Below are 21,584 nucleotides of genomic sequence, written 5' to 3' on the forward strand. Positions count from 1 at the left end.
CTCCAGATGCCCGACTCTCTCAGACACAACAGCCCGTGTGTTGAAGGAAACATGGAAGCAGCGTGTGTGAGTGCTTGTGCGCTGGGGGAGTTCCAGTGCAAACATCCGGCACACTGAGCACGCGTAGAATATGCTTCGCTCCAGCAGCGCTATCGCCGTGTCAACAGAGGGAAACTGGCACTGCGTCTCCGAACCCGATAACGGCGTGTTACAACTGTCAGTCGGCGCTAAATCTGGCAGGCAGCTGCTGGCTGCTAGGCAACAGACTCACTTCACTTAACCCCACTTTCCGAAGCTCCGAGTTCACATAGCCCGGTTACCTGCATTCCTGCTTTATGGCCCGGCGCGCTGTCAATCAGTGACGGGCCGGGACACGCTGAGAGGGGACGGGGCGGGGACATGAATCATTTCAAAGCTACCTGGAAGACGCAGTGTTTTGAAGGTAGCTGGAAGTGACACTGGAAATAAGTAACGGAGCCTTTTATGCAAATGAGCCCACATTGGGGAGACGTCCAGGATTATAAACCTGGACGTGTGCGTCAGTTTTTACTGTCCCCTGGTCTCCCAGCCATAGACATATATAAACACTAGATGGCTCATGGGAGATTTTCCAGCGTAGCTGACCGGCCGCCATCTTGCTACAGTCAACAGTTACTCTGATTCGCGTTATGGTAGCTGTTGTCAGGTGAGTGATCTGCACAAAAATACTCTAACTCGCTGAAATCTTGACTGATTACAAACGGTTTGGTTTATTATAAACAGTATTAGCATGGCTATGATACAGGATGCTTGGACATGTTGAAATTGCAGCTTTTCTTTGTGTATGTGGTTGTATTTATTAGCTGGCTGTGAGTGAGACCTAGTATTACGAAGTTGACCCAGCAACTTTACACCAGTGGGAGAGGCAGAACTGCTCTTTCTTTTCAACACAACTTAAGTTACACATGATTTCTTCCACGTGGTTTGGCTTGTTAAAACATCTTGCATTATGATACAGGAATTTGCTGGCTTTGTGTTTACAGAAGTACCTGACTATGCCGGACTTTTGTGCAGCCTACGGATGCTCCAATCGCCGCTGTCTGCAAACAAGAACCCGTGGGATCACCACATATGTTTATGTTTGCTCAGTCTAATAAACCCATAACATGGTTGTGAAAGAATACCAAAGCTGAGGCTGGACGATGATTGATTGTTAGTGTGCCATGTGTCACCGTGTGTCTTATTGGTTTTGTGGTATACTGTATTTTATTTTATTGTGTGCAAGACACATTTAAAACAAATAACCTTGAACCTTGAAGCCCCATCTCTCCCCACCTGCTCCTGCTTCCTACATCCCCTCCACACCACACCAAGTTGTTCTTCTTAATAATAATAATACATTTATGTTGGGGGGCCGCCTTTCATAACACCCAAGGACACCTTACAGGGGCATAGGGACAATATAGGGAACAATTTAAACAGTGGATTTTGTGATATATCAGCCGGGGTGAGTCAAGACAAACCACAAATGGACTACAGAAGGACATATGGTACAGTTTATATTATTCTTGGTCTTTTTTCAATAACATATTTCAAAGGTTCTGGATTTGTTTAAAAATCTAGAAACTAATACAAACTAGGATGATATGAAGATCTCATGTCAAAAATAATTGTGATAAATTAGACAGAACTGGCCTGTCTGTGAGCACATTTTATGTTGGTTTGGTTCTTCTGATAAAGGTGTGAATATCTAAATAATATACCAACATATGCTATTGTCATTAGTTGTGTCCCTGTTCTTCAAGCTAAGGCATTGCTCAATTAACAACTCTTGGTTTACAGAGTGGTAACATGAGACCGATTTTTATATATAAAATATAAATGTATTTTAATTTTATAATTTATTTATAATTTATTTTAAATATTGACAATATAATAAAATAAATGGAAATATATACACCGGCAAATATTTAATATAAATACCTTGTGTGTGTGTGTATAGCTATTGCTTTATCTGATTAATGTTATTTTCATATGAAAGTCCATGATTATAAGTATGCAGTATCATAACTACATCTTTGATGTTTATAAAAAACCAAACCGTTTGAAAATCGGTTGAAAATTGAGCAAGATATGGTTATTTAAATAGTAAACCATAATGTTATGAATGAGAGCACTGCCTGTAGCAAGATGGCGGCCAAGTGGCAACGTCGGTCTCCATTGGCCAGCAGCGCGGGTGAGCCATCTAGTGTTTATATATATCTATGCTCCCAGCTGTGTGCGTCACTTTTTACTGTCCCCTGGTCTCCCAGCTGTGTGCGTCACTCTTTAGTGTCCCCTGGTCTCCCAGCTGTGTGCGTCACTCTTTACTGTCCCTGGTCTCCCAGCTGTGTGCGTCACTTTTTAGTGTCCCCTGGTCTCCCAGCTGTGTGCGTCACTCTTTAGTGTCCCCTGGTCTCCCAGCTGTGTGCGTCACTCTTTACTGTCCCTGGTCTCCCAGCTGTGTGCGTCACTCTTTAGTGTCCCCTGGTCTCCCAGCTGTGTGCGTCACTCTTTAGTGTCCCCTGGTCTCCCAGCTGTGTGCGTCACTCTTTACTGTCCCTGGTCTCCCAGCTGTGTGCGTCACTTTTTAGTGTCCCCTGGTCTCCCAGCTGTGTGCGTCACTCTTTACTGTCCCCTGGTCTCCCAGCTGTGTGTGTCACCTTTTACCGTCCCCCGGTCTCCCAGCTGTGTGCGTCAGTTTTTACTGTCCCCTGGTCTCCCAGCTGTGTGCGTCACTCTTTACTGTCCCCTGGTCTCCCAGCTGTGTGTGTCACCTTTTACCGTCCCCCGGTCTCCCAGCTGTGTGCGTCACTTTTTACCGTCCCCTGGTCTCCCAGCTGTGTGTGTCACTCTTTAGTGTCCCCTGGTCTCCCAGCTGTGTGCGACACTTTTTACTGTCCCCTGGTCTCCCAGCTGTGTGCGTCACTCTTTACTGTCCCCTGGTCTACCAGCTGTGTGCGTCACTCTTTAGTGTCCCCTGGTCTCCCAGCTGTGTGCGTCACTCTTTAGTGTCCCCTGGTCTCCCAGCTGTGTGCGTCACTCTTTACTGTCCCCTGGTCTCCGTTGTGTTTTGAGCTTCTTGCAGTTCTCCGTGTATGCCACACATGTTTTGTCAAGTTGAAGAAGACGTTTCTGAAACTGCCGCGTGTTTCTCCTAATTGAAGTGTTTTGTGCCAGCGTACTTTTACATTCCAAGGACACTTACTCCTCTCATCAACATGAACACTGTAAGATGACATTAGTCAGGTATAATCATCCAGGATCTGCTATAAGTGTGTAATCCCACAGTTCCCCCGGTGCAGCACCGAGGCCTGGGAGCTAATCTCCTCCTTTACACCGTGGCAGTTCTCTCATTAGACCGGCCCTGTGACGCCTCCAGGCCTGTCCATTGTTCTCTGCTGCTTCTCGGCAAAGGGCTTTCCTCTGACTAGTCCTCAGCCTCAAGAAGAGACACATCAGCCTTTTGTTTCTGTCAAAAAAGACCTGCCTGCAGGGGGGGTTGAAAGAGACCGGAGCAGAGTCACTGGATGTAAGAGGAGAAGGGAGAGAGATAATAGAAGGAGGATAGGAGGACGGAGGGTAGGTTTGTGTTTCCTTCAGTTCCTGTACATTCCAGCTGCTTCGTGGGGCATAAAGCTGAGCCTTAGCCACCGCGCTAAAGCTAACACGCCCACACATCTCACGCATGCTTTCACTGGACTCATTTCCCACAGCATCGCTCACCGACAGACCGAGACTCTCGCGGCAGACAGAGTGACACATCGCATGAGCAATGACAGCATGGCAACGGGTGCAAACCGTGGCATAGCTAACTGCACCATCACGGGGCAATAACGTAAACCGGCTTTGTGATGCAGCAGTGACTGTGTGCATAAATCTGGAGCTGGTTAGAGTGGAGATAAAGAGAGAGAGAGAGGGCAGGTCATACTGGAGGCATTTGTGCTGCTAAGTGGATAATACAGCCCACTTAGGACAGACTAAAAATACCCTGCGATGTTGCCCCGTCTCCCCCAAGTGGAAAACAAAGACGAAACATCACAGGCTTCCCTCGAGGACTTCAAGTCTGAAACCGCGAGCAATGAACTCTGGGACAAAGTAGCAAAGTCACAGCCAGACAGGCGAGAAGTCAACTCAGGAATGAGCCTTAAGTGAGGGGGCGGACCCCGACGCGGCTGTCACGTCGTTGCATGACGGATCGCTGCAGCCGCTATTTACATATAGATGCAGCCGAGTGTGGTCGAAAGTTCACTCCCGGCTTGATTCATGAAGTGACCGAGGAACAGGAGGGCTTTTACGAGGGCCAGGAATGCCGTCGTGAAACATCGGCGGCGGCGGCGGGTGTTGTTCCACCGACTTTCCCCCTGCATTCCTTCCTCCTTTCCCCCCCGGTTGACGCTCTTTGTCCTGACCACTTGCACATGGAAAGGAGACACTGGCGGTCTTAATCCACCGCCAGAGGCATGCTAAAGCCATCTGGGCCCAAGAGCAAACGTAAGGCCTTCCTATACGGAGAGGAGGGGATGGAAAGAGTAGGGAGAAGAGGGGGAGAGGGGAAAGGTAGGAGGTGTAAGAGGGGCTATGAGGGGGATTTGCAACAAGAACCAGGCTACACTGACGCATACTGTCTTTTGTGGTTTCCAGTCCTGACCCCTGACCCTATACATCCTGCTGAAGGGGGGGGGAGGCAGCTAAAGGCAGTGTGTGTGTGTGTGTGTGTGTGTGTGTGTGTGTGTGTGTGTGTGGTGTGTGTGTGTGTGTACTAGCATTACTATACTTGTGGGGACCTAAATCTGTTTACATAGTCACGTGTGGGGACTCGCCTCCCTTATGGGGACAAATTGGAGGTCCCCATAAGGCACGTGTGTGTGTGTGTGTGTGTGTGTGTGTGTGTGTGTGTGTGTGTGTGTGTGTGTGTGTGTGTGTGTGTGTGTGTGTGTGTGTGTGTGTGTGTGTGTGTGTGTGTGTGTGTGTGTGTGCACAGGCATCACTTTGTTAGGAAAAAGTGGTGGGGACACTTTGTTGAGATTAAAGAAACCACTACTGAATCAAGAGCCACCCGGAAACTATACGTGCACACAATACAATGTGTGTGCGTGTGTGTGTGTGTGTGTGTGTATGTGTGTGTGTGCATATAAACATATACTCACAATACTAATACTTACAATAAACCTTTCTCAAAGTGTTCAGTTCTTTGAGCTATTTTTAGAACCGTTTTAAACAAATGATCTTAAAGCAAAGTGGTGGGGACAAAATGGCCCAGTATAAATGTGTGTGTGTGTGTGTGTGTGTGTGTGTGTGTGTGTGTGTGTGTGTGTGTGTGTGTGTGTGTGTGTGTGAGTGAGTGTGTGTGTGTGTGTGTGTGTGTGTGTGTGTGTGTGTGTGTGAGTGTGTGTGTGCACAGATCAGAGTAGGTGCTCCGTCTGTCTCTCAGGTGTGAATTCTCACATCCCTCTCTTCCTGCATGTTTACATCCACTCCCTCCACAATCTGCCGGGGGAGGAACAATGGTCTCTCCAGCATTCCCACTCTCCTGCCGAGAGCCTCGCTTGTCTCCCACATTCCTCGCCCCATTCATCTCTTTCTCCGGGGGGAGGGGCCCTAAGTGTGTCTTAAAAACCTCTGAGTGGAATCAGCCCTCCCGTTTCCCTTGGCCAGTGAAGCAAAGAGAAGGGAGGAGAAAGAGGAGATGCATTCCTGCTCTCCCTCTCGCTGTCTCTCGGTGTGCGAGATGTGGCTTAGCTTTAATGACGGGTTGAAAAATTAAAAAAATGCGAGGGCTGGGTTTCTTCACACACTCGCTCAGACACACGCATTACTGTAGCCGGGGCTGGGACTTTCACAGAGAAGTCTTTAATTTGGATCCTAACCTCCCACGCTGCACAACCACCCACGCACACACAGCCTCTGCGGGGGGAGCAGCAAGGAGGCTGGCTGTCAAGGAGGCTGGCTGTCAAGGAGGCTCAGCCCGAGCGGGAGGAAGTGTTCAGAGACTAAAGTCATGCATGCAAAACCTTACTTAAGTTCAACAGCATTATCAGCTAAATGTACTTAAAGTATTAAGTAGTTATTCTGCTATATGTGAAGAAGCACTTTGCTGCTGTTGACAAGCAAAGTTTTTTTGTCAAATATATAAATAATTTCACTTTTTTGAGACTTCAAGAGTTCGTCCACTCAGCTTGAGAAGCATTTAGTTAAGAGTGGCTGAAGCGGTTACAGTATGTCCCTGTATGAAGCAGGACGACATGGACATACTCAAGTAAAGCACCTCAACATGGAACTTAGGTCGAGTCCATGCTTAGCTGCTTCCCACCTCTGTCTAAAACACGATGTCTCGCCTCACTCCCTCTCGCTCTCGCAGCCTGCAGGAGCCGCGAGGATCAGCCTCAGTCAACAGGGAGGAAATCCTCCCAGGCTCTGCTTTCCCCTTGCTCCTTCTGAAGCCAGACAGGAAGAGAGCGAGTGGGAGTGGGAGGCAGAGCAGCCCCCGTCCACCTGATCAGACATGCGTCGTTTACACATTAGTCAAACTCCTGGTTCCCTGTGGCTGGTGTGTGTGTTCTGGCTGCAGAGTGTGTGACAGCGGGGGTCCGATGCCGCAGCCATTCTTTGTGTTTGCCGTCAGCTCCTCCTCTCTTCTGCGGGAGGAGAGGGACGGCTGACATCCTCTTCCTGTGTCGATCCACTCTGCTCTCCCTAAATGGCTGCAATCAAAGCATTCCGGGCCGCAACAAGCCGGCACCAATTAAGTCGTAAATACACGCGAGCGCCACCTTACAGCCACGGGTAAAAGCTCTAAGTCCTGCAGACTTATCCCACTGACTTGTACTCGGCATGTCCAGGCAGGAAATCACCGTTGATTCAAGTCGGGGAAAAGTACAATAATTACCCATGATGCAGCAGTTCCTCTCCGGTGCCCTCGGGCGCCCTTTATCTGCGTCAGGTACGGCGAGCCGCCTCAGAGGGTTAGGTTAAGCACTTTTAAACAACTCTCCCGGTTAAGGACACTCCACTGGCGGCTTCTGAGGCTGTGACGACATCTAGTGACAGATTCTATATTGCAAGACAATCGTGTTTCTCCTTTTCTGATGCTTACAGCTATCACAGGAACACATCACACTTCAAACTCAATTTGACGCAGACACGCTAGAAATACATTTTGGGTTTTTCAAGTGAGTTCTAAAGGTGTGTGTGAATGTGAAGCGTCTGCAAAGGACTCTGCTTCTATTGGCTAGCGCTCCAACACTATGTACGAGATAGGCTAACTGACATCTCCAAGCGGTTAACCAATCAGAGCACACTGGGCTCTGGTTTCAGACGGAGGGTGAAAAGAAGTGCTGCAGCACAGGCAGTATGAGAGCAAGAGCTTTTTGAACATTAAAGCATGGAGACATGAGAGACACAGAATACATATCAGTACAGTCTGGAACAACAGGAAGTAAATCCACAGATGTAACAACTTTCAAACTTAATCCCTCTGCATCTGATGAGCCGTATAGAAGGAGACGCTGAGTGATTTTGGGTCAATGAAAGAGCGACAAGTTCCCACTGGCTTGCATTCTCAGACAGTCGTGACAGGATGGAGTAATTACTGAGCGGCTGACACACCGGCACGGCTACGAGTTATCTCCCCAGGAAGAGAGATAGCCAAATCACAGTTTACCCACATCGAGGCTTGATCCTGCAGCTGCACACACACACACACACACACACCCCCAAACATGGACACACACCCGCATGCTTACATCTACGTTTGACTGCCTGCTCCACTTCTCCCTCCGCATGTATGCAGTGCGTGTGCTGGTGTGTCGCCACATGCCTCGACCCGGCCCTTTGCTTCCTGTCAAACACACCTACTCGCAGGCATCAAAGCATGTGGGATGACAGCATTATGCAGGTGTGTGTGTGTGGGTGTGTGTGTGTGTGTGTGTGTGTGTGTGTGTGTGTGTGTGTGTGTGTGTGTGTGTGTGTGTGTGTGTGTGTGTGTGTGTGTGTGTGTGTGTGTGTGTGTGTGTGTGTGTGTGAGGAGTTGGAGAGACAGATGACACCAGTTTAATTTATCCCTTCTTTGAGTAATAATTCCACCTCAGAGGATGGCAGCTTTGATCACAGGTGTACCTCACATGCAGAGGCATACGTTGCTAAGGCAGGGCTTTATATCTGTCCCTGTAATTAAGTGTGTGTGTGTGTGTGTGTGTGTGTGTGTGTGTGTGTGTGTGTGTGTGTGTGTGTGTGTGTGTGTGTGTGTGTGTGTGTGTGTGTGTGACAAACATGCCATGAGGGTTTGATGGAGCTCAAAGGAGAATTCCACTTCACCGTTTGATCGTCTCTCAGGCACGTACATGAAGCAACGCGTGTGTGTCGATCACTATTCACTCGTTTCAGATACACACTATGAAGGGTTCATGAGGCATCGAACATTATGTTTCAGTGTATTTACTACAACTGAACTGGAGAGCCACTGAAAAGGAGAGCCGGGTTCAATCTAAAACTGGGGATGAAGCTCCCTCTAGTGGTGATACAGCAGAATGGAAAAACTGAAAATTAGATTACTGTTGAATCATAACATTTATTATTAAAACATATATAAATAAATAATCACAAATTCTGACCTGTCAAAAATGTCCTGTCAATATCACACATTCAGTACATTTAATAGAAATTGGGAGTGCATTTTTGTATTAGGAAAAATGGAATACATGGTAAAGCGTCTTTGGGTTCAGAAAAGCGCAATAGAAAATTAATATTATTATTATTATTAAACATGGGAAATAAAGACACTAATGAAATACAAATCCCCAAAAGGTTTCTCCTCTTCAATATCTTTATATTGAAACTACATTTAACAGAGGGACTTCTTATGAGGATGAACCGGTGATAACGCACTGCAGGGAAGGGAAACCCCCAAAAGCAGACAGGCCCTCTTTAAAATGTGACTAAGACACTTCCAGGATTAATATCTCAACAGCTTCTCCTTCACTACTTCGTCACTTCCGCGACACTTACATAATCCCTCATGACTCTGGCCTACTTGGATGACTTCAGATATGTGTGTGTCCAGTATATGCGTGTCCAGTACGTGCGTGTCCATGGCGTGTGTTCTCAGCGGGGTCTTGGAGACTTGTCCGAAAATAGAAAGCAGAAATCTGGGAGGTGAGCAGGCAATGGCGAGAATAGCATGTTAGCATGACTCACTGAAACACAGATGGTCCCTTTGAGACCACATACTACACAGTGGGATGTTATATAGGGGCCCTACATCTACACAAGCAGGCCTCAAACGGGTACGGGGCACCAGTGATTTCTCCCCGCTGAGATGAACCCTATGAGCTCTCATTCCAGGAAGGGGTCCGAAATAACTGGATCAGAGATATGAAACCGAAATAGCCCGAGAGCTGGAAGGTGATTAACATTTCCCCGGAACAACGAGAGTAAGGGGGGAGAGTAGGGGGGAGAGTAGGGGGGAGTATGTAGGTCAAATGTAGGGTTGGGGGGAACAGACTACATGTTTTTCTATAAATACAATATTTTCTGATCCTAAATATCTTGCTTTCTTCTAGTTCAAATTGTCCTGACATCTTATTGATATTTATTTTCTCATTTGATATTGAGGTAATCTAAAAGTTATATTATAATTTATTTTTTAAAGGTAATAAGTAATAAAACATTAAAAGAAACCATTGTTATTTAAAATGATAAACAACTTATCCCATTTCCATGTGGAGCATGAATAAGCAGAACGCATGGGATGGGCGCAGAGTGCCACGGTCAAGCGCAACACAATAAACAAACTACTTCCGGTTGGGCCTTTCAAAATAATAGTCAGTGACGCACTTTACATTTATTCATTCATTCAATCTTAACCTAAGAGTGTTGTCTTCTGACTGATGCAGTGGTGTAATGTAACTAAGTACATTTACTCAAGTACAGTACTTAAATTAGAAATTGAGGTACTTGTACTTTGAGTATTTGCACATTATACTACTTCACATTTCCACTTCAATACATTTTGTTGGCACATGTTGTACTTTTACCTCTATTTACCTTGCAGATTAAGGTTATACATACAAAAGACAATACAACACACATTTTATTATTAGTAAAGGTTAAGCTACACATTAAGTGGTTCAAATAAACCCTAACCTTTACATAGTGTAACATTGAAATAATTAATGCACCAATAATTGTAATTAAATCATTGTAAAATATCTGGTGCTTAAAAAGGCCATTTTAAATAATGAGTACTTTGGTATTTAAAGTATATTTTGATGCCAACACTTTGACTTGAGTGACATTTTTGAATACATGACTTGTACTTGTATCAGAGTATTCCTACACTTTGATACTTCCACTATTACTTCAGATCTGAGTACTTCTTCCACCTCTAACATAACCATATTAACATAACCCCATTCCGTGTCTAACATAGATTTTATTTTGAAGGCGACACACCCTAACTTCCTGTCTCTGCAGCTATTGACGCAGCAGCTATGATCATGCCTGTAACAACAACAACAACAACCGGAGAAAGAGCGGGTTTTACTCACGGATTAGGACGCAGTAGTCCCGCACGCGGAGCAGCGCGCGGCACAGAGTCTGCATCATCGCCATGGCGACCCTAACAGCTGTGATCCGGAGCAGGAGACACACCTTACTGCCTCTTTTCCCTCTCCACTCTGACGATATATTGGACCTAATGTCAGGATGTGGACGCGCCTCGATCCCCCCCTCCCACAGTAACACTGGGTGGGACAGTCCCGCTCACAGTCATGCACTAACCTCCCCTGCAATGCCTCAACGCGCACCCTTAGGAGTCTCCTCTGCTGCAGTGCACTCTGCAGATCGCATGTGCACGGTTACAATACAATCAGTAACCCTAAACACCAACAACGAGACACGTGAGCACATACTACAGTTTAAAAAAGCACACGTGACATCTATGATCATATAGGTGCACGTGCAGCTACTGGATTGACTATATTACTTTTTATTATAGGGTTTGTTTGTTTGGTGGTAAATGCGATATTTTAATTATCAATATATCAACAAGGCATTACTACAATCATAATCAGTGGCAGCCATACTATACCATGCACTTATTTAAACTAAATGTATAATCTGAGTCATAAGTAACAAGTACAAGGACAAGGTCAAGTAACTTTAGTTTATTTGTGTACTTCATATCCTGAGTCTGATTACTGCCACCTTGTTGTGGTTTAGTATTTTGCTTTCCAGCTGGATTGACGGGGTTATGGACTTCCTGTGGAGATCGCTTTGTACCGAAGAGCCTCTTTTATAACACCAATTACGATCCGTATCCATTCTTGTTCCCTATCGTGTTGAGCAGATAAATAACTCATCAGCAGATAGGTGAAATACTGATGCAATAATAACTTGATTACACTTTACTCACGATGAACTCCCGGGCTGTAGGTGACTGCAGCAGCATGGGGGGGGGGGGAATGTCACCGTGACATATGAACCACTATTTTGAAGCTTGTAAGTGTGCTTGTGATGATGTGAGATCTGGACCTGGCTCTTAATTCCCTCGGTATCTTCCTGCGTCTTAAACTCAGCACTCAATTCTCCGATATGTATTCTCACGCGCTCTCTCACACTCACACACACACACACACACACACACACACACACACACACACACACACACACACACACACACACACACACACACACACACACACACACACACACACACACACACACACACACACACACACACACACACACACACACACACACACACACACACACACACACACACACACACACTGCAGAGGTGCTGTGCTGTGTCACTCTGAGCCCCTGGGGGCAGTGTCGTACAGGCTGTGTCTCAGCACTGTACTGTAGAGAGCTGGGAACACACAGTACAAACACTGCAATAGATGTTATAGGGTTGCCGTTCCAGACTATATTGAGCTTTATATATCTTCCTGTTGTCCTTCGGTCAAATGTAACCAGCTTCTAAATGATGTTATGTGGTATAAAAGGTTATTCAATCCAATAATAACATGATTTGAGTTATACTTCGTTCTTTAGGACAATCTATCGGTAACACTCTATGAAGATAAGTTCCTTTGATATTATCTTAAGTTAAAATAATTGTTAAAATATGTGTAAATTAGGTCCTTTAAAGAGTCCTCTCCTGCTGATGTTCAGGTGTATATCAGTATGTAGTGTCTCTACTTTAAAGAGTCCTCTCCTGCTGATGTTCAGGTGTATATCAGTATGTAGTGTCTCTACTTTAAAGAGTCCTCTCCTGCTGATGTTCAGGTGTATATCAGTATGTAGTGTCTCTACTTTAAAGAGTCCTCTCCTGCTGATGTTCAGGTGTATATCAGTATGTAGTGTCTCCATGCTTTAATTTTCAAAAAGCTCTTATTTTTCTCATACTGCCTGTGCTGCAGCACCTCTGTTCACCCTCTGTCTGAAACCAGAGCCCAGTCTGCTCTGATTGGTTAGCTGGCCGGCTCTGTTGTGATCTTAAAGATGTCCCGCCCCTTAGGCTATCATGTTGTACAATGTGTTAAGCATTCAACTGAACATTGTCCAGTAGCCTATCAGGGGAGGGGAGGAAACCACTCCTCAGCACCTCTGAAAAGTAGATGGTGGAAAATGAGGCTGGATAATTGGCAGCCGGTCAGAGACCCGGGGAGGGCTGGAGGAAGAGAAACGGTGGCACATTTCCCAGTCTTCAGATCTGTACGTTCTAAATGAAGGTCAACGCGTCTTCCAGTGAAGCAACAGGGCGATTTACCCAGCGCGCCTCACAGCGGGGGGTCTGTTGGGCACGAGGTGGAGGAAGTGGACGAACTGCCAATTTTGCTTAGAAAGCTTCCTAACAGATTGAAATGAAACGTCTCCCAGTGCCACTGCCGTCCTGATGGATTCTCCTACACGTATTTCCCCCATCGCGGTCCACCCTGAGGTTTAGGACTAGTGGTGAGGAAACACATAGCAGCTGATTTGTTCTGACAATTCGACCACAACCCAGGGCTCTGGAGGCATTACCACGCTCACATCAACCGATGGCTATGGATTTTCTCAAGCTGTAGAGGAGGATCTGCTCCATGGTTGGAGCTGCTGTGGAGGACAGCGTGTCTGCAGTGTGTATAGCTCGGAGTGAAAGCAGCCACTTGACGTTCAAAGAGAGCAGATCAAAGGATAGCGTCTCCTTCCGTCTCCTTCCCCCGGATTAAACCATCATCAATAATAATGGGCTGGAGCGCCGCACTGGGCCGACTGGAGGGGAGCACGAGTGGAATCTGATAGGTCTCTCACCTTCCCGTGTGTGTGTGTGTGTGTGTGTGTGTGTGTGGTGTGTGTGTGTGTGTGTGTGTGTGTGTGTGTGCGCTGCATTGTATAGTAGGGAAACAAGCAGCTCCCTGAATTCTCTGAAGTTCATAAAAGGCCGCCAGGCGCTTCAACGACCCACAACATACACTAAATAACTTAGCTTCCTTCTCACTCCAGTCCCATTTGCTCACCTTCAAACAGCTCAACATGCTAACCACTTGACCTTACCGACAGAAAGCAATTAGCGGTGTTGATTAAAGGGTCCGAGACCACCTGCATGTCCCACACGCTGCATACACAGTGCAGAAAAGGGTAATGGTACACATATGCAAGTAAGCAAGACGTGCCGAGTCAGAGCGAGGTCGTGTCCTCTTCCGTCACAGCCGGAGTAAAAGGAGAGGAAGATAATTAATTACAGTGAGTGACGACGGCGTGCTGCAGATCTAAGGAGGTGATGGACGGTGCAGCAGGACAGCTCTGACAGTAATCTGAGGCGACCCCCACCTTCACCACATGCCGCCGCGCACATCGCCCCCACCTTCACCACATGCCGCCGCGCACACCGCCCCCACCTTCCCCACATGCCGCCGCGCACATCGCCCCCACCTTCACCACATGCCGCCGCGCACATCGCCCCCACCTTCACCACATGCCGCCGCGCACACCGCCCCCACCTTCCCCACATGCCGCCGCGCACATCGCCCCCACCTTCACCACATGCCGCCGCGCACATCGCCCCCACCTTCACCACATGCCGCCGCGCACATCGCCCCCACCTTCACCATAGGCCGCCGCGCACACCGCCCCCACCTTCACCACATGCCGCCGCGCACACCGCCCCCACCTTCACCACAGGCCGCCGCGCACACCGCCCCCACCTTCACCACATGCCGCCGCGCACACCGCCCCGACCTTCACCACATGCCGCCGCGCACATCGTCCCCACCTTCACCACAGGCCGCCGCGCACATCGCCCCCACCTTCACCACAGGCCGCCGCGCACACCGCCCCCACCTTCACCACATGCCGCCGCGCACACCGCCCCCACCTTCACCACATGCCGCCGCGCACACCGCCCCCACCTTCACCACAGGCCGCCGCGCACATCGCCCCCTCGCTCATCTCTCTGCCTGTCGCGCTGCTTTTTAGACGGCAAGTGGAGTTCAATCGTCCCAAGAAGTGGACGGCAAATCACACGGAGACGTAATGTGGGAATATCAGAGACCACGCAGCCGTCACGTCTCCTCTGTGTGCGTCCATTCGTCACTCGGGTGCTACAAATGGGTGTTTGCTAAACAGCTGTAAGGCTAACACGATTACAATGTTAGTAGAAACCCAAAGAGAGCGTGTAGTGTGTGTTGTGAAAGGATCAGATTGTATTTCAGGCTCTTCTAAGCTGTGCTCATGTGTTTCATTGTTGGTGTGTAGGTTACTGCCTGAATGTGCTTAATGAAAGGCAGGCACGTGCACAGGTACGGGCTATTGTTGCCCGGGCAACGGCCCGTTTTCCCTTCTTGGCTGACTTGCCCCTCTGGAGAGAGCGAGAGGTTTTCTTCTTTCTGTTGTGGTCGAATCAACATGATGAGCCCACAATTAGTATTGTAGCGTCTCGCTGCGGGAAACACACCAGCTTCATTCTTCTTCTTCTTCTTCTTCTTCTTCTTCTTCTTCTTCTTCTTCTTCTTCTTCTTCTTCTTCTTCTTCTTCTTCTTCTTCTTCTTCTCCTTACATGTAATTGCCGGCCGAGGCTATATACAGGACGGTCCTGTACACAACGCCAAATGGCTATATACAGGACGGTCCTGTGGATAAGATATCTGAAATGGATACAGGACCGTCCTGCAGCTAACGTCAAATGGCTATATACAGGACCGTCCTGCAGCTAACGTCAAATGGCTATATACAGGACCGTCCTGCAGCTAACGTCAAATGGCTATATACAGGACCGTCCTGCAGCTAACGTCAAATGGCTATATACAGGACCGTCCTGCAGCTAACGTCAAATGGCTATATACAGGACCGTCCTGCAGCTAACGTCAAATGGCTATATACAGGACCGTCCTGCAGCTAACGTCAAATGACTATACAGACCGGGCTATTATAGCATGCTTAAGCAAGTTTCGCGGGTGGTAATGTAGGGATAGGATTCACAGATAAATATTCTCACGACAACATTATTTTCAATGAGTTTCCCCTCAATATAAAATGGTGGCAATTAAATCTCTTTCCATGCCTTTTTTTTGGCTTATCTTTTTATGTTGTTTCAATCATTTTCTACTTTATATTTTCCAATGCACAATGTTTTACTTGTAAAGGATATCGCTGCATACTTTAAAGACTACTCGGTTTTTATTAAAACTGAAGGTTTTTTTAAAGAATACGCCGATATTTCGTTGACGTGTAGCGATGTTGCATTGAAAGCAACACAAATCATTTATCGGCATTTTTATTTTAGAAATCGGAGAAACCGTCTTTTGAATTGTATGTAGTATGCTGTACATTTTTGTAATTTATCCTGCTGTAAACGTTAATTGTACACCAATTATATCCATATTTCTGTAGACATAAAACGCCATTTCAGAGACCTTATATACAGGACCGTCCTGTATATAGCCACTCCCGTAATTGCCCGCGAAATGTTGAATGAAGAACTCGTTTCAGTGTGAACCATAAAGGGTGTGAACTCATTCCACAGTATGACCACAACAGTGTTTTAAACCAGGTAGGCCTACGTTTTTATTATTTATGTTCAATATCGCTAAGTGTGTGATTACACATGTTACGTATTATATATATAATATGTATTATAGGCTTCTGTATTGGTGCCGGTGCGTTGAGACCACCACTGTCGGGTTTTGGAAAATGGATTTTGAGTTTTCTCATGGCAGGGACTTTTCTTCCTCTTGACACCGTCGGTTATTTACAAAAAAACACCTACATATACTTGTTGTTGTCCTTCTGTCTTTCTGTGTCTTTTCATCTGCTCCGTGAACTCCTATTAAGCATCCATGGTGAACTCCCTCAACGCGCCGCTCGCCCTCTTCTCTCGATCGCCCTCACGGAGAGCCCTTCACTGTCCCGCTTCATTGTAGGATTTCTGCCACGTCTCTACTTTAAATGTCACCATCTCTGTTATTAAGTTATGGAATACTAAATAAATAAGTAATATCTGAAGTGCTTTGACAAAAAATCCATAAAAAAAAGTCATCTGTAGAAGCCGTAATACTGTAAAAAGTACAACGAGGTAAGTTTGTGCCCCGAAGGCAGGCTGACAGGCAGGTAGGCCATCCAATTGGATGGCCTACCTGCCTGTCAGCCTTTCATCGGGGCACAAACTTCCCTCGTGCCCTCATTGGTCATGGGCTCGATAAGGAAGTGGCAGATTTTCTCCGGTTGTGTATTTTCAAATTCTAGCGATCTCGAGCCGGTTTCTCAAACTTACCTACCCCACCTTTAATTAGTGAGTTTATTTAAGGTAATTATAGAAGCCCTATGTTATCAGTATGTCTGCACAGCAGTTACAATGGTCAAACTACATTGAATTGTCCCCATTTTTTCTTTAATAGTTACTAACATTAGATATTTTAATGAGATATGGACCGCAAAAACATGTCCCTGGTTTTCATTTTAAAAATCTAGTCGCCTTAGCTGTGAATTACTGTTCAAATTAGTTGATGTAATAATCGTTTCGGTCTTATATGTTTTCCAGTTTAGAGCAATAGCCCCTCCAAATGTCTGTGCACGTCCCTGCAGGTAACTACCTCTCTAAAGTTACCCTAAAGTAAGGAAAGCGAGGCATCCTTTATCAGGTGCAGCAGCAGAGCCGTCTGGAAAACAGAGTTTAGTCGCTGCACCACCTCAGCTGATAGATGGGCTTCATTATCTCTGCCTTCCTCGGGGGAACCGGCTCCACATGTCCCCGTCCTGATCGTATCAGTCTGCTTTTATCGATCAATAACCAGCAGCAGCACACAACGCAACAATTAACTGAATCCTCTACTGCCCTTAATTGCGCTGTTACTCTGAATCGTCGATAGAAATGATTACAATAGTGGGACGCATCCTCAAATGTCTTTCACCAGCGGAATACTTATAGTCAGTAGCGGCGAGGCTTAAACGGCATTAAATAAATGTTTGCTCAGGATCAATGTTAAGACGCTTGAACTGTTTGATCTTCCAATTTGCAGTTAATGTGTTTGGCGAGCTGACTGAAACCCCGTCGACGAGGTTTAAGGGACAGCTGGGTTTTAATTGTCTTAATTAAAGAGGAGAGTCGGAGAAAGCAGTGACTCAACGTCCACGACGTGAGGGGATGACGTCTGCAGAGGAAACAGAGAACACAGTGCCAGCTCCACTCAGCATCAATACTGCATGCTGGAAAGCCAAGCGCTCCAGACCGCGAGGCTCACGAGAGGCTAAAATAAGATCCAGCGAGCTGTCCAGCGCGCATAAGCTGCTACGGGAAAAACATTCTGCATTCATCATATTGTGTCTGAGGGAAACTGGGGCGGATGGATAATAATAGGGTTTTATAGTCGGCAAACTATTCCCCCGTCGACTGACAACGGCAACTCTTCCCTTTGTTAATGTAGAAGAGTTATCAAATGGAAACGATTTGGTTCAATCTTCATTCAAGGATAAATCTCTCTCCGCTGACTGCAGAAATAATTCATCTGTTTTGTTGCTGGTAACTACGGTGGCCAGCAGGTTCAAACCTATGGTTCAAACCTATGGTTCAAACAGACCGGAACATTCCCATCAGGAGAAACGACGCAAATACAAAACGCGGCAAGAAACAAAACACACTTTTGCGTCACTTTTTAGTGTCCCCTTGTTTAACAGCTGTGTGCGTCACTCTTTAGTGTCCCCTGGTCTCCCAGCTGTGTGCGTCACTCTTTAGTGTCCCCTGGTCTCCGAGCTGTGTGCGTCACCTTTTAGTGTCCCCTGGTCTCCCAGCTGTGTGCGTCACTCTTTAGTGTCCCCTGGTCTCCGAGCTGTGTGCGTCACCTTTTAGTGTCCCCTGGTCTCCCAGCTGTGTGCGTCACTCTTTAGTGTCCCCTGGTCTCCTAGCTGTGTGCGTCACTCTTTAGTGTCCCCTGGTCTCCCAGCTGTGTGCGTCACTCTTTAGTGTCCCCTGGTCTCCTAGCTGTGTGCGTCACTCTTTAGTGTCCCCTGGTCTCCCAGCTGTGTGCGTCACTCTTTAGTGTCCCCTGGTCTCCCAGCTGTGTGCGTCACTCTTTAGTGTCCCCTGGTCTCCGAGCTGTGTGCGTCACCTTTTAGTGTCCCCTGGTCTCCCAGCTGTGTGCGTCACTCTTTAGTGTCCCCTGGTCTCCGAGCTGTGTGCGTCACCTTTTAGTGTCCCCTGGTCTCCCAGCTGTGTGCGTCACTCTTTAGTGTCCCCTGGTCTCCTAGCTGTGTGCGTCACTCTTTAGTGTCCCCTGGTCTCCCAGCTGTGTGCGTCACTCTTTAGTGTCCCCTGGTCTCCTAGCTGTGTGCGTCACTCTTTAGTGTCCCCTGGTCTCCCAGCTGTGTGCGTCACTCTTTAGTGTCCCCTGGTCTCCCAGCTGTGTGCGTCACTCTTTAGTGTCCCCTGGTCTCCCAGCTGTGTGCGTCACCTTTTAGTGTCCCCTGGTCTCCCAGCTGTGTGCGTCACTCTTTAGTGTCCCCTGGTCTCCCAGCTGTGTGCGTCACCTTTTAGTGTCCCCTGGTCTCCCAGCTGTGTGCGTCACCTTTTAGTGTCCCCTGGTCTCCCAGCTGTGTGCATCACTCTTTAGTGTCCCCTGGTCTCCCAGCTGTGTGCGTCACTCTTTAGTGTCCCCTGGTCTCCCAGCTGTGTGCGTCACCTTTTAGTGTCCCCTGGTCTCCCAGCTGTGTGCGTCACTCTTTAGTGTCCCCTGGTCTCCCAGCTGTGTGCGTCACTCTTTAGTGTCCCCTGGTCTCCAGCTGTGTGCGTCACTCTTTATTGTCCCCTGGTCTCCCATCTGTGTGAGTCACTCTTTAGTGTTCCCTTGTCTCCCAGCTGTGTGCGTCACTCTTTATTGTCCCCTGGTCTCCCAGCTGTGTGCGTCACTCTTTAGTGTCCCCTGGTCTCCCAGCTGTGTGCGTCACTCTTTAGTGTCCCCTGGTCTCCCCCGGGTCTCCCAGCTGTGTGAGTCACTCTTTAGTGTTCCCTTGTCTCCCAGCTGTGTGCGTCACTCTTTATTGTCCCCTGGTCTCCCAGCTGTGTGCATCACTCTTTAGTGTCCCCTGGCCTCCCAGCTGTGTGCGTCACTCTTTAGTGTCCCCTGGTCTCCCAGCTGTGTGCGTCACTCTTTATTGTCCCCTGGTCTCCCAGCTGTGTGCATCACTCTTTAGTGTCCCCTGGTCTCCCAGCTGTGTGCGTCACTCTTTAGTGTCCCCTGGTCTCCCAGCTGTGTGCGTCACTCTTTAGTGTCCCCTGGTCTCCCAGCTGTGTGCGTCACTCTTTAGTGTCCCCTGGTCTCCCAGCTGTGTGCGTCACTCTTTAGTGTCCCCTGGTCTCCCCCGGGTCTCCCAGCTGTGTGAGTCACTCTTTAGTGTCCCCTGGTCTCCCAGCTGTGTGCGTCACTCTTTAGTGTCCCCTGGTCTCCCAGCTGTGTGCATCACTCTTTAGTGTTCCCTTGTCTCCCAGCTGTGTGCGTCACTCTTTAGTGTCCCCTGGTCTCCCAGCTGTGTGCATCACTCTTTAGTGTCCCCTGGTCTCCCAGCTGTGTGCGTCACCTTTTAGAGTCCCCTGGTCTCCCAGCTGTGTGCGTCACCTTTTAGAGTCCCCTGGTCTCCCACCTGTGTGCGTCACTCTTTAGTGTCCCCTGGTCTCCCAGCTGTGTGCGTCACTCTTTAGTGTCCCCTGGTCTCCCAGCTGTGTGCGTCACTCTTTAGTGTCCCCTGGTCTCCAGCTGTGTGCGTCACTCTTTAGTGTCCCCTGGTCTCCAGCTGTGTGCGTCACTCTTTAGTGTCCCCTGGTCTCCCAGCTGGGTGCGTCACTCTTTAGTGTCCCCTGGTCTCCCAGCTGGGTGCGTCACTCTTTAGTGTCCCCTGGTCTCCCAGCTGTGTGCGTCACTCTTTAGTGTCCCCTGGTCTCCCAGCTGTGTGCGTCACTCTTTAGTGTCCCCTGGTCTCCGTTGTGTTCTGAGCTTCTTCAGTGTTTGGTTTCTGCAGCTTTTAGTAAACGCTGCCATGTGTCCTTAAGTTGCTGAATGTTTTCTAAACGCTGCAGGTGTTGTCAAGTCACTGAAGATGTTTCTTCACGTGGAACATTAATATTTTTAGCTTCTGAAGCTGCAGCTGTGTTTCTCGTATAGAAAGGCTTGAGGCCGTTGCCAGCCACTATAGGACCTACAGACTGCATAGCTAACATGTATTATACATACTTCCTATGCACACATATTAATTCATAATGCACATGGATTATGCATGCTCACACATGTTCATCAGGACACGAGTCCCACCGACCTGTGCTGCTCTGGATGGTCCTGACGGTGGTGGTGGTGCGCGGGGGGGAGTTGGCCACGCCTCCTTTTCTTCCTCCTCCTCCCTCCTCTTCCTCCTGCGAGCAGCCTTTCTCGATGGCACGGACGTAGCTGTGGCTCCTCATGCGAAAGCAGCCGGACATCGGCAGGTCCAGAGCGTCCACCGCCTGCGACTCCATCTCACTGAACACCGCCTCGCACACCGCCTCGATCTGCCCGTTCACCTCCACCTCGCTCACCTGGGGACGAGGACACGCAAAGACACGCGGTCCGTGCATGGGAATATAAATGAAGTGCACCCCGGCATTGTGCAAAACAACTCAAAAGGACACAACAACACAGAAGCGCTGATTAAAGCTTCAGTCGGCAGGAGTTTTAAGCACAAATACTTAAAATCTAATTGGGTGATCCACAAGAACACGGTGTTCCAGAATAATCTGAGACTGATTCAGCGTATTACAATAAGTTCTGTTGTTGGGATATTGACACCTCTCTGCTCACGGAGAAATAACAATTGCATGATTAGTGCATGATGTTTTGAACAAGAAACTATTTAGCGAGAGAAGATCTTCTGAATCAAATCTGAAACTAATATTTAGTCGTCTTTGGGTCATCATTTTCCCTTCAAACTGCCTCGTGAAGCTTTATGCCGTATATAAAATGCATATAGTGGAAATAAAAGCGTCCAGGGAGTGCAGAGGGGGAGGAATCACGGTATGGGAGGAAGAGTGAAATACTAGTGCTGAGAATTAGGAAGTGTCAAAG

The 21,584-nt window shown here is 47.8% G+C and overlaps 1 protein-coding gene across 1 annotated transcript in view; it reads right to left on the reverse strand.

Annotated features, from left to right (window-relative positions):
* The window catches only part of LOC117442982 (disks large-associated protein 1), a 69,901-nt gene that overhangs the window by 28,087 nt on the left and 20,230 nt on the right, over positions 1-21,584 (reverse strand). Inside the window, 1 exon segment of the mRNA XM_071202528.1 lies at positions 20,803-21,058. Within this exon segment, the coding sequence (XP_071058629.1) occupies positions 20,803-21,058 (256 nt within the window).

This window comes from Pseudochaenichthys georgianus, unplaced genomic scaffold (genome assembly GCF_902827115.2).
Source record: "Pseudochaenichthys georgianus unplaced genomic scaffold, fPseGeo1.2 scaffold_517_arrow_ctg1, whole genome shotgun sequence".
In the NCBI taxonomy this organism is placed as follows: domain Eukaryota; kingdom Metazoa; phylum Chordata; class Actinopteri; order Perciformes; family Channichthyidae; genus Pseudochaenichthys; species Pseudochaenichthys georgianus.